The sequence below is a fragment of the Mustelus asterias genome, chromosome 29 (assembly GCF_964213995.1).
Source record: "Mustelus asterias chromosome 29, sMusAst1.hap1.1, whole genome shotgun sequence".
NCBI lineage: Eukaryota > Metazoa > Chordata > Chondrichthyes > Carcharhiniformes > Triakidae > Mustelus > Mustelus asterias.
In genome coordinates this window covers 2,027,933-2,043,368 of record NC_135829.1, presented here as the reverse complement: position 1 = coordinate 2,043,368, position 15,436 = coordinate 2,027,933, and the positions used below count along the sequence as shown (strand labels likewise).

The following is a 15,436-nucleotide window of genomic DNA, read 5'->3' as shown; positions in this document are numbered from 1 at the left end:
TAGACATCATTAGAATTAGAGAACACGGCATTTAGAGCAAATTAACCTAGGTTACTGACACATGACCTCAAATACTTAGGCTGAGCACTGACCACATACACTTCACATTCTCTGAACACATTAGTCTTGGGCATGAAACAGGGCCAGTGACTTACCAACTTTCTCTGGCTCAGTAACTGTAACTTTCATATCAAACTGATCCTCATCCTCTTCCATTTCTTCCTCCTCCAGCTGCCAAAAGAAAGAAACAAATTCCTCACAGTCAGTATCCCAGACATTCCACTCCAGAAGATCAGACCATTTCAAGCTATCTATTTAAACTCAGGAAAGTACAATGAGATGGCAGGGGCGTCGCTGGCTGGGCCAGCATTTATTGCCCATCCCTAGTTGCCCTTGGAGGGCAGTTGAGAGTCAACCACATTGCTGTGGCTCTGGAGTCACATGTAGACCAGACCGGGTAAGAACGGCAGATTTCCTTCCCTAAAGGGACATTAGTGAACCAGTTGGGTTTTTCTGACAATCGACAATGGTTTCATGGTCATCAGTGGATTCTTAATCCCAGATATTTTTTATGGAATTCAAATCCCACCATGTGCCGTGGCGGGATTCGAACCCAGGTCCCCAGAACATTAGCTGAGTTTCTGGATTAATAATCTAGCGATAATACCACTAGGCCATCGCCTCCCCACATAGTGACGCCTCAAAGGGCCAGCCAGTGGCAAGCTGAGCTGCACAGACCCAAAGGTTCCAATTTAACACACTAGTCTACACCAAACTAACTACTGGTGAAGAAAATACTGCTGGTTCCAACACTCCATGAGGAAGGGAGGAAGTTTCAACTGCTCACTATCCAGTAAACCAGTGGAAGTAGCATCAGCTGCTCAGGTGGGTCTAGCCACACATTTATTAATGCCAGTATAAAAATGCAATAGGCAAAGGCATCAACGTACGAACTCCAGCAAACAATGGCCCATTTGTAAGTGCGCTGATTAGCACAGGTTCTGAAACACTGTGTGCTATCACTACAGGTGAATAGCTCAGGGGACCGGTCTATCTACTTCAATGCCACCAGAACCTGGGTCAGAGGCTGGAGCTCAAGAACACTGTAAAATGATGCAATGCCCTACACTGGTGGGCAACAGGTTATATTTGTTCATTAAAGTGAAATTAATGTTCACTTATAGCAGAGAAAACCAAGGATATCTATAACAGCAATATTTATATCTATAACAAGGGTATCTATGACTGTGTGGCCAAATTCCCCTCCAATTCGATTTTCAAGTTTGCCGACAACACCACCGTAGTGGGTCGGATCTCAAACAATGACGAAACAGAGTACAGGAATGAGATAGAGAATCTGGTGAACTGGTGCGGCAACAATAATCTCTCCCTCAATGTCAACAAAACAAAGGAGATTATCATTGACTTCAGGAAGCGTAGTGGATAACATGCCCCTGTCTACATCAACGGGGACGAAGTAGAAAAGGTCGAGAGCGTCAAGTTTTTAGGTGTCCAGGTCACCAACAACCTGTTCTGGTCCCCCCCATGCTGACACTATAGTTAAGAAAGCCCACCAACGCCTCTACTTTCTCTGACTAAAGAAATTTGGCACGTCAGCTACGACTCTCACCAACTTTTACAGATGCACCATAGAAAGCATTCTTCCTGGGTGTATTACAGCTTGGGTATGGCTCCTACTCTGCCCAAGACCACAAGGAACTACAAAAGGTCGTAAATGTAGCCAAATCCATCACGCAAACCAGCCTCCCATCCACTGACTCTGTCGACACTTCCCGCTGCCTCGGCAAAGCAGCCAGCATAATTAAGGGCCCCACGCACCCCGGACATTCTCTCTTCCACCTTCTTCCGTCGGGAAAAAGATACAAAAGTCTGAGGTCACGTACCAACCGACTCGAGAACAGTTTCTTCCTTGCTGCTGTCAGACTTTTGAATGGACTTACCTTGCAATAAGTTGATCTTTCTCTACACCCTAGCTATGACTGTAAGACTACATTCTGCACTCTCTCCTTTCCTTCTCTATGAACGGTATGTTTTGTCTGTATAGCGTGCAAGAAACAATACTTTTCACTGTGTGTTAATACATGTGACAATAATACATCAAATCAGTGGACGGAAGCCCTGTGGGGAAATAGGATGATGTTTAAGGTGTAACTCTTGCACCGAGACCTAGAGCTCACAACATTTAAAAGACTCCAAATTAAATCCTTACCTCTCGGTATATTTTAGTCTGGTGTTGTATAGCAGCACTGGGTGGAACTGTAACTGTCAGATCAGCAGCGGATGGTTTGGTCTGATTGTCATTTTGAGGGCTGTCCAGAGATAACTCTACAGTAGCTTCTGAAAGGAGATAGCATTCACTGTAACATGCTCCTGCCACACACATCACCCTCACCACATTTCACTACAACGGAAGAACACGTACCTTTCACAAATTGACGCAGAGTTGCCATTACATCAAATACCTAATCTCCAGCTATTGACTGGGACACTGAATCCTAATAGAACAGCCCTCAGTGCAACCCTCTTGCACACCCTGAGATTACAGCAGAATCTGCAGCTCTGTATATTTCTCGACCTTCATTCACAGCAGAGATGCTTCTGAACTGGAACAATGGTAATCTCTTCCGATAGTTTTCATAGATCTCTCAACCCTCGGCTCTGCTGCTCACCATGCAACTGTGGCCAAAAAAAGCAAGATAGTTGCTGGTGGTCCATCATCTTAGCTCCAGGGCTTTGCTGCAAGTGTCCCTCAGGGCAGTTTCATAGTCATAAAATCCTTACAGTACAGAAGGAGGCCATCAGCTCACTGAGCCTGCACTGACAACAATCCCACCCAGGCCCCATCTCTGTAACCCCACGTATTTACCCACGAATCCTGCTGACACTATCCCAATCCATCCTGCAAACCAGCCTCCCATCCATTGACTGTCTACACTTTCCGCTGCCTCGGCAAAGCAGCCAGCATAATTAAGGACCCCACGCATCCCAGACATTCTCTCTCCCACCTTCTTCCTTCGGGAAAAAGATGGAAAAGTCTGAGGTCACGTACCAACCGACTCAAGAACGACTTCTGCTCTCAGACTTTTGAATGGACTTACCTTGCACTAAGTTGATCTTTCTCTACACCCTAGCTATGACTGTAACACTGCATTCTGCACTCTCTCCTTTCCTTCTCTATGAACGGTATGCTGCGTCAGTATAGCGCGCAAGAAACAATACTTTTCACTATGTTAATACGTGTGACAATAATAAATCAAATCAAACACTAAGGAACAATTTTAGCTTGGCCAATCTACCTAACCTGCACATCTTTGGACGGTGGGAGGAAACTGGAGCATCTGGAGGAAACCCACGCAAACATGGGGAGAATACACAAACTCCACAGTGTCACCCAAGGCCAGAATTGAATCTGGTGCTGTCAGGCAGCAAAGTTAATACTGTGCCATCGTGCTGCCCAAGACCCAACGATTTTCAACTGCTTCAATGACCTCCCCTTCACAAGGTCAGAAGTGAAGGTCATTCACTGATTGCCATGTTTTCAGATAATGAAGTAGACCGTGCCCAAAGGCAGCAACATGGGGCAAGTAACAGTCAGGCCAGACAATGACAATTTCTATCGAGAAAGTCTAACTACCATCAACAACCCAGGGCCACCCACTGACCAGGAACCTAACTGGACCAGTCACATAAATACTGTGGCTACAAAAGCAGCTCAGAGACTGGGTAATCCAAGCGGAGAACTCTCAGCATTTACATACCGAAAATATGGCACAGCCATGCCCTGCAGAACTGCTATCAGAAAATCAATATGAAGGAAGTAAACCGCAATAAGTTGCCTCTCAAGATTAGCAAGAGGCAGCAGGAGGGATGGAGCCTATTCACTCAATCAGGACTGACAGCAATCAAAAATAGGAAACCACCACTTTGGTTGCAAATTTGAGAAGTAGCTAATATTAAAGACACATCAGCCACAAGCCCCTGCTCACGTCAAAGGCAAAGCAATTCCAAGAGTCTTCTCTGCACCAGTCAGATGTCAGAGTCCACACAGGACTGGACGCTGCTTGGGACATTGAAGAGATTTTACAGCAGGAAACAAACTACTGGAATTTTAAACATTACCCGCAAAAATATCTTGCTCGTCTTCATCAGAGTGGATACCATTTGTCTTGGAGTTGCTGCAGGGAGTTTTTGTAGAATCTATCTCTGAAGGGCTGGTCTAAAAAAAAAAGACATCAAAATTTACTCAACCGGAGCTTGAAGCTCTGGAACACAAACAGTTTTTAAAAAAGTGACATTAAAAGTTCATCCAAGCACACATTAAAGGTGGTGGTTACTAATGAGCTTTGCTGCTCGAGACCCACAAATTGACCAAATATATCCCTGCTCTCGTATTACGCCTCACCCCACCTCTCCAAGCACTTACTCCACTCAGCAGAAACTCAAAGGTCTACTGTTAAAACCCCTCCATTCATTTCATTAGCAAACACCAGCACTCCTCACAGGACAGACACTTCACCTGGAGCCTTAATCTACCCAACCGGATTGTTAGGTGAACAATTCACAATTTGCTGCCTATTCGAAAGCAAAAAAAGTCTGCCTACGAAAGGGTTCAACCATCTCAATCTAAAGGTGTCACCTTTTGGAGAGTTATTTAGCACGGAGGAGAGGTTGAAAGAGAACGGAAAAGGGAAGCACACTGCTGGAGCTTAAAACAGCAGGAAAATAATAGTATAAACATGGCTTAGGGGTGGGTGGGAAGAGAGGGAAAGCAGAAAAGATCATAACTCCAGGCACACCATTCTGCCGTTAAACACCAGGAGTCAGTCAGACATGCCACCGTAACCCTGTTCAGAATGATCTTCAACTGATCCACCCCAAACGTGGGCAATCCTGCTCAAAACTCAATCTGCGAGATTAGAGAAAGCATCTAGGCTCTCTCCATTCCCACCACAAGCCTACACACCCACAGGAATGTTAGAATAACACACACAATAACCCTGCCCTTGACAGCAGAGGGAGCCATGATTAAGGCATCCTAACAACCATCCTTGATCGACATGGAGTTAACTGCACCGAGTACACCAACCCGTCTCCCCTCACTCCACTGCACCGAGTACACCAGCCCGTCTCCCCTCACTCCACTGCACCGAGTACACCAACCCGTCTCCCCTCACTCCACTGCACCGAGTACACCAACCCGTCTCCCCTCACTCCACTGCACCGAGTACACCAGCCCGTCTCCCCTCACTCCACTGCACCGAGTACACCAACCCGTCTCCCCTCACTCCACTGCACCGAGTACACCAGCCCGTCTCCCCTCACTCCACTGCACCGAGTACACCAACCCGTCTCCCCTCACTCCACTGCATCGAGTACACCAGCCCGTCTCCCCTCACTCCACTGCATCGAGTACACCAACCCGTCTCCCCTCACTCCAAATGCACCGAGTACACCAACCCATCTCCCCTCACTGCACCGAGTACACCAACCTGTCTCCCCTCACTCCAAATGCACCGAGTACACCAGCCCGTCTCCCCTCACTCCAAATGCACTGAGTACACCAACCCGTCTCCCCTCACTGCACCGAGTACACCAACCCGTCTCCCCTCACTGCACCAAGTACACCAACCCGTCTCCCCTCACTGCACCAAGTACACCAACCCGTCTCCCCTCACTGCACCAAGTACACCAACCCGTCTCCCCTCACTGCACCAAGTACACCAACCCGTCTCCCCTCACTCCAAATGCACCAAGTACACCAACCCGTCTCCCCTCACTCCAAATGCACCAAGTACACCAACCCGGGATTAGCTGGTAAAATATGTAGGGATAGGGGGGTAGGGACTGGGTGGGATTGTGGTCAGTGCGGGCTCAATGGGCCAAATGGCCTCTTTCTGTACCTGTAGGGTTTCTATGATTCTAAAACCATTCAAAACATTAAAGACCTCACATCGCCTCTTAACCTTCTCTGCTCCAAGGAGAACAACCCCAGCATCTCCAGTGCATCAGCAATCTCTGCTACCACTAGAGTAAATATATTCTGCACCCTCTCCAAGACTGACATCCTCCCCAAGCATGCTGCCCAGAATTGAAGACAGGATTTGATCTGCCGTGATATGCACTGTGGTCAAACATCTCAACAATCACCAGCAAAGCTCACCAATGAAAGGCAATTTGAGTAAGATAGAGTGTGGGGCTACTGTCCATGAAACCCTGACCCCAGCAAGGAGAGAGAAACAAGGAATGTATACAGATTTTTAAAATTAGTCAAACATACGTTATAGTCACATACATTCCACCAAGATTCACAGTGGTCTTAATTACAATTAAAACCCAAACTATCTGCACAGGTCATACTTAACAAGGAGGAATGCTAAATGGTCAATGCCAGCACTATACAATCACCTATAAACTCCAACACAGCTGTGAACTTGCTTTGAATGAACAGAAAGAGAAAATTCCAGTTACACACATGGTTTTTGGATTATTTTGAAATACAAATCACACAGGAAGGTCTCATTCTCCCAGGGAACCAAATATGCAGCACAGCTTCCAGTCAAGTGTAAGAGTGAGACCCGAGCAGCCATGGTTAAACTTCAAGACTCTTTCAAGTCGACTGACACCAAGTCCTGTAAGGTGAAACTTCTGAATTGATCTAGACATACCCACACTCTAGTGCAAGCAGCAGGCTCTGACAAGCAGAATTACTCTCCCCACTTTACCAGACACACCCAAACCCTGCAACCTGGTCTCCTTTGCAGTTGGAAGTGAAATATATCAGAGCTGTATTAGAATTCATGCACATTTCCACAACGGGAAGCCTGGAGTGTGGAATACAAGGTGGTCACTTCAAACTCAGTGCCCAGGTTCCCTGAAAAGACAAGTGTAACTGTTTGTAAACACAGGGGTTTGCTTGAAGTTAGCCCAGCATCCGCTACTGAAAAGAGAAAGTGGGGTAGGAACATATTCCTCCCAACACCGCCTGATAAATTCCCTTCCTTGTACAGCTAGTCTGTTCAAAAGAAATGCTGGAACTCCCCACCTAATAGCACAGAGGGTGTGCCTACCCCACATGGATTGCAGCAGCTCAAGGTGGCTCACCACTGCCCCCTCAAGGACAATTAAAGATGGGCGATAAATGCTACCCTAGCCAGCGACGCCCACATCCTGTGAAAGAAATTCACCAGAAGCAGGGAGCTAATATTCGAGTGTTACATGGGAGAAGTTAGAGGTTTCTTGGATTTCTTTGATAGCGAGTGTAGCTGCCTCGGAGAGAGAGCGAGAGGAGGTAGTAGTGGGCATTGTGATAATGTCACTGGACCAGTAATTCAGAGACCCAGGCTAATGCCCTGGGGTCACGAGTTCCAATCCCACTGGTGTTGAATTAATAAATCTGGAATTGAAAGTTAGTGTCAGTAATGTTAACCGTAAAACCATCATTAATTGTCTTCAAAAATCCCAGCTGGTTCACGAATGATGTGGAGTTGCCGGCGTTGGACTGGGGTAGGCATAGTAAGAAGTCTCACAACACCAGGTTAAAGTCCAACAGGTTTATTTGGTAGCACCAGCTTTCGGAGTGTCACTCATTCTTCAGGTGAGTCACTAATGAATGGCAGAGCAGGCTTGAAGGGCCGAATGGCCTACTCCTGCTTCTATTTTCTTTGTTTCTAGGGCACTTCCAGGGAGGTGGATCATCAGTGAACCTTGCAGCAGAAACTTTCAATGTCATTTTAGCTCAATTTTGATTTAGGTTGGGTAGCTCCTGTCAGGGGCCCACCAACACCTCTACTTTCTCAGGAGGCTAAAGAAATTTAGCATGTCCACTACGACTCTCACCAAACAGATGCACCATAGAAAGCATCCTTTTCAGATATCTCTCAGCTTGGTATGGGCTCCTGCTCTGTCCAAGACCGCAAGAAACTACAAAGGGTTGTGAACGTAGCCCAGTCCATCACACAAACCAGCCTCCCATCCATTGACTCTGTCTACACTTCCCGCTGTCTCGGCAAAGCAGCCAGCATAATTAAGGACCCCACGCACCCCGGACATTCTCTCTTCCACCTTCTTCCATCAGGAGAACGATACAAAAGTCTGAGGTCATGTACCAAACAACTCAAGAACAGCTTCTTCCCTGCTGCTGTCAGACTTTTGAATAGTCCTACCGCGCATTAAGTTGATCTTTCCCTACACCCATGCTATGACTGTAACACTACATTCCATACTCTCCTTTCCTTCTCTATGAACGGTATGCTTTTCTGTATAGCGAGCAAGAAACAATACTTTTCACTGTATACCAATACATCTGACAATAATAAATCAAAAAGGTGTAGGTTAGGGGGATTAGCAGGGCAAATACGTGGGAATAGGGCCTGGATAAGATGCTCTATTGGAGAGTCAGTGCAGACAATAATAAAATCAAACCAAAAGATTGGTGCAGCACTGACCGATTTAAAAACAAGAGGTTATAATGGATGCCATGTATGCGAGTAAGATGACTGCCAATAGCTTTAATTTTGAAGGTGGCTTTTTAGTGTCCTTCCTTTCTTGCCTAATATTCGTAACTCTAAACTATTGGGCTGAAGTCCGATAAGTCCCTTGGACCTGATGGGTTGCATCCTAGAATGGTAAAGAAAGTTGCTGCAGAGATAGTGGATGGTAATAATCTTCCAACAATTCTTAAATTCTGCAAAAGGTCCATGGCTGACCATCGAATTCAATATCCTGATCCCCGCTCCCACCCAATATTCCGTGATCCTTTAGCCCGTAGAGCAATATCTAACTTCTTGAAATCAGACAACGTTTTGGCTTCAACTACATTCTGTGGGAGTGAATTCCACACATTCACCACCCTCGGGGTGAAGAAATTTCTCCTCACCTCAGTCCTAAAAGGTTTACCCCTTATCTTCAAACTACGACACCTAGTTCTGGACTCCCCTCACCATTGGGAACATTCTTTCTGAATCTACCCTGTTAGAATTTTATAGGTTTCTATGAGATCTCCTCTCACTCTTCTAAACTCCAGTGAATATAATCCTAACCGACTTAGTCTCTCCTCATATGACAGACCTGTTATCCCAGGAATCAGCCTGGGAAACCTTTGCTGCACTCCCTCCATACCAAGGATATCCTTCCGCAGATAAGGACAGCAAAACTGCACACAATACTCCAGGCGTGGCCTCACCAACACCCTGTACAATTGCAGTAAAACATCTCTATCCCGAAACTTAAATCCTCTCACCATGGAGGCCAATATACATTTGCCTTCTTTACTGTCTGCTACCTATAAGACCATAAGACATAGGAGCAGAATTAGGCCACTCGGCCCATCGAGTCTGCTCCGCCATTCAATCATGGCTGATATTTTTCTCATCCCCATTCTCCTGCCTTTTCCCCATAACCCCTGATCCCCTTATTAATCAAGAACCTATCTATCTCTGTCTTAAAGACACTCAATGACCTGGCCTCCACAACCTTTGTGGCAAAGAGTTCCACAGATTCACCACTCTCTGGCTAAAGAAATTCCTCCTCATCTCTGTTTTAAAGGATCGTCCCTTTAGCCTGAGGTTGTGCCCTCTGGTTCTAGTTTTTCCTATTAGTGGAAACATCCTCTCCACGTCCACTCTTTCCAGGCCTCACAGTATCCTGTAAGGTTCAATAAGATCCCCCCTCATCCTTCCAAACTCCAAATGAGTACAGACCCAGAGTCCTCAACCGTTCCTCATATAACAAGCTCTTCATTCCAGGGATCATTCTTGTGAACCTCCTCTGGACCCTTTCCAAGGCCAGCACATCCTTCCTTAGATATGGGGTCCAAAACGGCTCACAGTACTCAAAATGGGGCCTGACCAGAGCCTTATACAGCCTCAGAAGTACATCCCTGCTCTTGTATTCTAACCCTCTCAACACGAATGCTAACATTGCATTTGCCTTCCTAACTGCCGACTTAACCTTAAGAGAATCTTGAACAATGACTCCCAAGTCCCTTTATGTTTCTGATTTCCTAAGCATTTTCCCATTTAGAAAATAGTCTATGCCTCCATTCCTCCTTCCAAAGTGCATAACCGCACACTTTTCTATATTGTATTCCATCTGCCACTTCTTTGCCCACTCTCCTAACCTATCCAAGTCCTTCTGCAGCCCCCCTGCTTCCTCAATACTACCTGTCCCTTTACATATCTTTGTATCATCTGCAAACTTAGCAACAGTGCCTTCAGTTCCTTCCTCCAAATCGTTAATGTATATTGTGAAAAGTTGTGGTCCCAGCACCGACCCAAGGCACACCACTAGTCACCGGCTGCCATCCTGAGAAAGACCCCTTTATCCCCACTCTCTGCCTTCTGCCAGTCAGCCAATCCTCTATCCATGCCAGGATCTTACCCTTAACACCATGGGTTCTTAGCTTATTTAACAGTCTCCTATGCGGCACCTTGTCAAAGGCCTTCTGGAAATCTAAGTAACTCACGTTCACTGGTTCTCCTTTATCTAACTTCCTTGTTACCTCCTCAAAGAACTCCAACAGATTTACCAGACATGACCTCCCCTTGACAAAGCCGTGCCGACTCAGTCCTACTTTATCATGCACTTCCAAGTACTCCGCGATCTCATCTTTAATAATGGACTCTAAAATCTTGCCAATGATCAAAGTCAGGCTAACCGGCCTATACTTTCCCGTCTGCCGCCTCCCTCCCTTCTTAAACAGCGGTGTTACATTTGCTACTTTTCAGTCCTCTGGGACCCTCCCTGCCCCCAGTGATTCCTGAAAGATCACCACCAATGCCTTCACAATTTCCTCAGCTAACTCTTTTCGAACCCTGGGGTGTAGTCCATCCGGTCCAGGTGATTTATCCACCTTCAGATCTTTCAGTTTCCCCAGAACCTTTTCCTTACACCTGTGCACTTACTTTCAGCAACTGATACTCGAGGACACCAAGGTCTTGCTGAGTATCCAACGCTCTCAATTTACACCCATTCAAATAATAATCTGCCCTATTTTTGCTACCGAAGTGGATAACCTCATACCTAACCACATTATACTGCTTCTACCATGCATATGCCCACTGTAATGTCTCTGCATCCTCCTCACAGCTCCCACCGGCCCCCCAATTTCATATCATTTGCAAATTTGGAAATAATACATTTACCTCCCACTTCCAAATCATGAGTATATAATGTGAACAGTTGGGGTCCTAGCACAGATCCCTGTGCTACCCCACTAGTCACTGTCTGCCAATTGGAAAAAGACCCATTTATTCCAACATTGCTTCCTATCTGCTAACCAGCTTTCTATCTATCTCAAGACACTACCTGCAATCCCACATGCTTTAACTTTACATAGTTCAATGTGAGACCTTGTCAAAAGCCTTCTGAAAGTCTCAATAAACCACAAGTTCAAGGGGCGGGGTGGGGAAGGTTCAGTGGAGATGTGCGGGGGAAGTTTTTTTTTTACACGGAGGGTGGTGGGGGCCTGGAATGCACTGCCAAATGAGGTGGTTGAGGCAGGTATGTTAGCGACATTTAAGACTTATCTGGAAGGGCACATTAACAGACGGGGAATAGAGGGATATAAGTGGTTAGTTTAGATAAGACAACGTGATCGGCGCAGGCTTGGAGGGCCGAAGGGCCTGTTCCTGTGCTGTACTTCGCTCACATCCACTGGTTCTCCATGGTCAACTCTACAAGTTACAGCCTCAAAGAATTCCAGTAGATTCGTCAAGCATGATTTCCCTTTCGTAAATCCATGCTGACTTTGCCTGATTATATCACTGCTTTCCAAATGCTGTGCTTTAAAATCCTTGATAATGGACTCTAGCAACTTCCCCATTACTGACGTTAGGCTCACTGGTCTATAGTTCCCTGTTTTCACTCTGCCTCCCTTTTTGAATAGCAGATTTACATTAGTTACCCTCCAATCTGTTGGAAGCAGTCCAGAGTCCATGAATCTACTATTTCTATGGCCACTTCCTTAAATACTCTAGGAGTAAGATTATCAGGCCCTGGAGATTTACCCACCTTCAATCCCACCAATTTCCCCAAAACCATTTCTCTACTAATACTGATTTCCTTCTCACTAAAACGTGGTTTCACTCAGAACTTCTGGTGCATGAAGACAGAAGCAAAGTACAAATTTAGTTCCTCAGCCATTTCTTTACTCCCCATAATGAATTACCCTGTTTGACTGTAGAGGGGGGGCCTACATTGTCTTTGCCAATCCTTTTCTCTTTATATTCCAATAGAAACATTTACAATAAGTTATGTTCCCTGCTAGCTTACTTTCATACTCTTTTTCCCTTCTTAAATCAATCCCTCGGTCCTCCTTTGCTGAATTTTAAACTCATCCCAATCCTCAGGCCTATTGCTTTTTCTTGCCAATTTGTATGTTTCTGCTTTGAATCTAATACTATCTCTAATTTCTCTTGTGAGCCACGGTTTGACCCAAGTTCCCTTACCACTTGTGCCAAACAGGAACAAACAACTTCTGGAGTTCACCTATTCGTTCCTTGAATGCATGTCATTGCCTGCCCACTGTCTTTCCTTTCAGTAATGTTTCCCAGTCCATCATGGCCAATTCATGCCTCATACCATCATAGTTCCCTTTATCGAGATTCAGGACCCTGGTCTCAGAATAAACTACATCATTATCCACCTTGACAAAGAATTCTACCATATTATGGTCACCCGTCCCCAAGGGATCTCAACTAGATTGCCAATTATTCCTTTCTCATCTCTCAATACTCAGTCCAAGATGGCCTGCTCCCTTGTTGGTTCCTCAATATATTGCTCCAGAAAACCATCCCATATACACTTCAGAAATTCCTCCTCTGCTATACTGTGACTAATCTGATTCACCCAATTAATATGCAAATTAAAGTCGCCCATAATCACAGATGTTCCTTTTATCACATGCAACTCTGATTCCTTATCTAATGCTATTCCCAACATTATCACTATAGTTCAGTGGTATATATACCACCCCGTGAATTTCTTTTGTGCCCCTTGATATTTCTTAACTCAATCCATATATATCCCACATCATCTGTGCTGATATCTTTCCTCAATATCGTATTATCTTCTTTAATCAAAGCAACTCCACCACCATTTCCTTTTTGTCTGTCCTTCCTAAACAGCGAATAACCATCAATGTTTAGCTTCCATCCTTGGTCACCTTGGAGCCAAGTCTCCATAATCCCAACTATACCATACCACCACAGTTATCTGTGCAACTAATTTATCCATTTTATTTCGAATGCTCAGAGCATTCAGGTCCAAAACCTTAAGTCTCAGGGCAGCACCGTGGCTAGCACTGCAGTCTCACCAGGGACCCGGGTTCGATTCCCAGCTTGGGTCACTGCCTGTGTGGAGTCTGCGTGGGTTTCCTCCGGGTGCTCCGGTTTCCTCCCACATTCCAAAGATGTTGGGGTTAGGTGGATTGGTCGTGCTAAATTGTCCCTTAGTGTCAGGGGGATTAGCAGGGTAAATATGTGGGGTTGCAAGGATAAGGCCTGGGTGGGATTGCGAGGTGCAGGCTCAATGGGCCAAATGGCCTCCTTCTGCACTGTACGGATTCTGTGATTCTCACCCTTGAATTCTCTAATCATTTTTCTTATTCTCCTTTCTGTCTTTTCCTCTTGTTCTCGATTCCCCTGCTCTGAATCCTTATACATTCCCATCCCCCTGCCATATTAGTTTAACCCTCCTCAACCACTCAAACAAGTACCCCCACCAAGAATCACTCCCGATCCTGCCCAGGTATAACCCGTCCAGTTTGTACAGGTCCCACCCTCTCCCAGAACAGATCCCAATGCCCCAGGAATTTGAAATCCCCCCCCCCCCGACACACCATCCTTTCAGCCACATATTCATCCTGTATACCCTGCTATTTCTACTGACTAGTACATGGCACTGCTAGTAATCCTGAAATAAGTACCTTCGAGGTCCTACTTTACAACTTGCTTCCTAGTTCCTTATATTCTGCTTTTAGGACCTCATCCTTTTTTTAAACCCATGTCATTTATATCAACATGTACCAAGACAACTGGCTGGTCACTCTCCCCCTTCTGATCTTTAACATCCACCTAAACTAATATAACAGGCAAGAGTTGAGGGACAGGTAAAGGAAACCACTTGATTGTGCCAGTCTTGATAGCAATATTCACTGCTCACTCATGCCCACTTCAGTGTCACATCAGAAGGATGATAGTTTAAAGTTTATTTATTGCCACAAGTAGGTTTACATTAATACTGCAATGAAGTTACTGTGAAAATCCTACCTGTTCAGTAATCCACTGAATGTCAAGCAGGATTTAAAAGAACAAACTTGCATTGATATAGCCCCTTTCACTATCTCAAAACTACTTTGCACACAATGAAATACTGTTGAAATGTAACAAATTACACCTCCAAACCCAAAACTTTGACTCAGTTAATCCCAGTGTCTCACAGAGCAATTTTACTCTGGATTTCACCACCAAATCACAGCAATGCCTCTCTGCCAACTGCCCCAGCACAGACTGACAACCTCTCCTCTCCCTCAGCCTGGAGACCTGCACCCCTCTCCCCCCCCCCCCCCCAGTATCCCTGTACCCCCCCCACAGTATCCCTGTACCCCCCCCCCCACAGTATCCCTGTACCCCCCCCACAGTATCCCTGTACCCCCCCCCACAGTATCCCTGTACCCCCCCTCCACAGTATCCCTGCACCTCCCCCCCCCACAGTATCCCTGCACCTCCCCCCCCACAGTATCCCTGCACACCCCCCCCCACAGTATCCCTGCACACCCCCCCCCACAGTATCCCTGCACACCCCCCCCCCACAGTATCCCTGCACACCCCCCCCCCAACAGTATCCCTGCACACCTCCCCCCCCCCACAGTATCCCTGCACACCTCCCCCCCCCCCACAGTATCCCTGCACACCTCCCCCCCCACAGTATCCCTGCACACCTCCCCCCCCCACAGTATCCCTGCACACCTCCCCCCCCCACAGTATCCCTGCACACCTCCCCCCCCCACAGTATCCCTGCACACCTCCCCCCCCACAGTATCCCTGCACACCTCCCCCCCCCCACAGTATCCCTGCACACCTCCCCCCCCCACAGTATCCCTGCACACCCCCCCCCCACAGTATCCCTGCACACCCCCCCCCCACAGTATCCCTGCACACCCCCCCCACAGTATCCCTGCACACCCCCCCCTACAGTATCCCTGCACACACCCCCCCCCCACAGTATCCCTGCACACCCCCCCCTACAGTATCCCTGCACACACCCCCCCCCCCACAGTATCCCTGCACACACCCCCCCCCCCACAGTATCCCTGCACACCCCCCCCCCACACAGTATCCCTGCACACACCCCCCCCCCCCCCCACAGTATCCCTGCACCTTACCCCACTTCTGGGGGGGGGGGGTCCTCCCGCACT

At 46.8% G+C, this 15,436-nt stretch overlaps 1 protein-coding gene across 5 annotated transcripts in view; it reads right to left on the bottom strand.

The window, feature by feature from the left end:
• The window catches only part of LOC144480461 (sorting nexin-1-like), a 61,984-nt gene that overhangs the window by 33,015 nt on the left and 13,533 nt on the right, over nt 1-15,436 (bottom strand). For 4 of the 5 annotated variants that reach the window (XM_078199909.1, XM_078199908.1, XM_078199910.1 and 1 more), the window contains exons 2-4: nt 4,141-4,237; nt 2,231-2,358; nt 156-231 (exon numbers count right to left, since the gene is read on the bottom strand). In XM_078199909.1, the coding sequence (XP_078056035.1) occupies nt 156-216 (61 nt within the window). In that variant the 5' untranslated portion in view covers nt 217-231; nt 2,231-2,358; nt 4,141-4,237. Of the gene's footprint in view, nt 1-155; nt 232-2,230; nt 2,359-4,140; nt 4,238-4,817; nt 4,979-15,436 lie in introns of those variants that run through there. The other variant, XM_078199906.1, reaches the window with a different exon arrangement.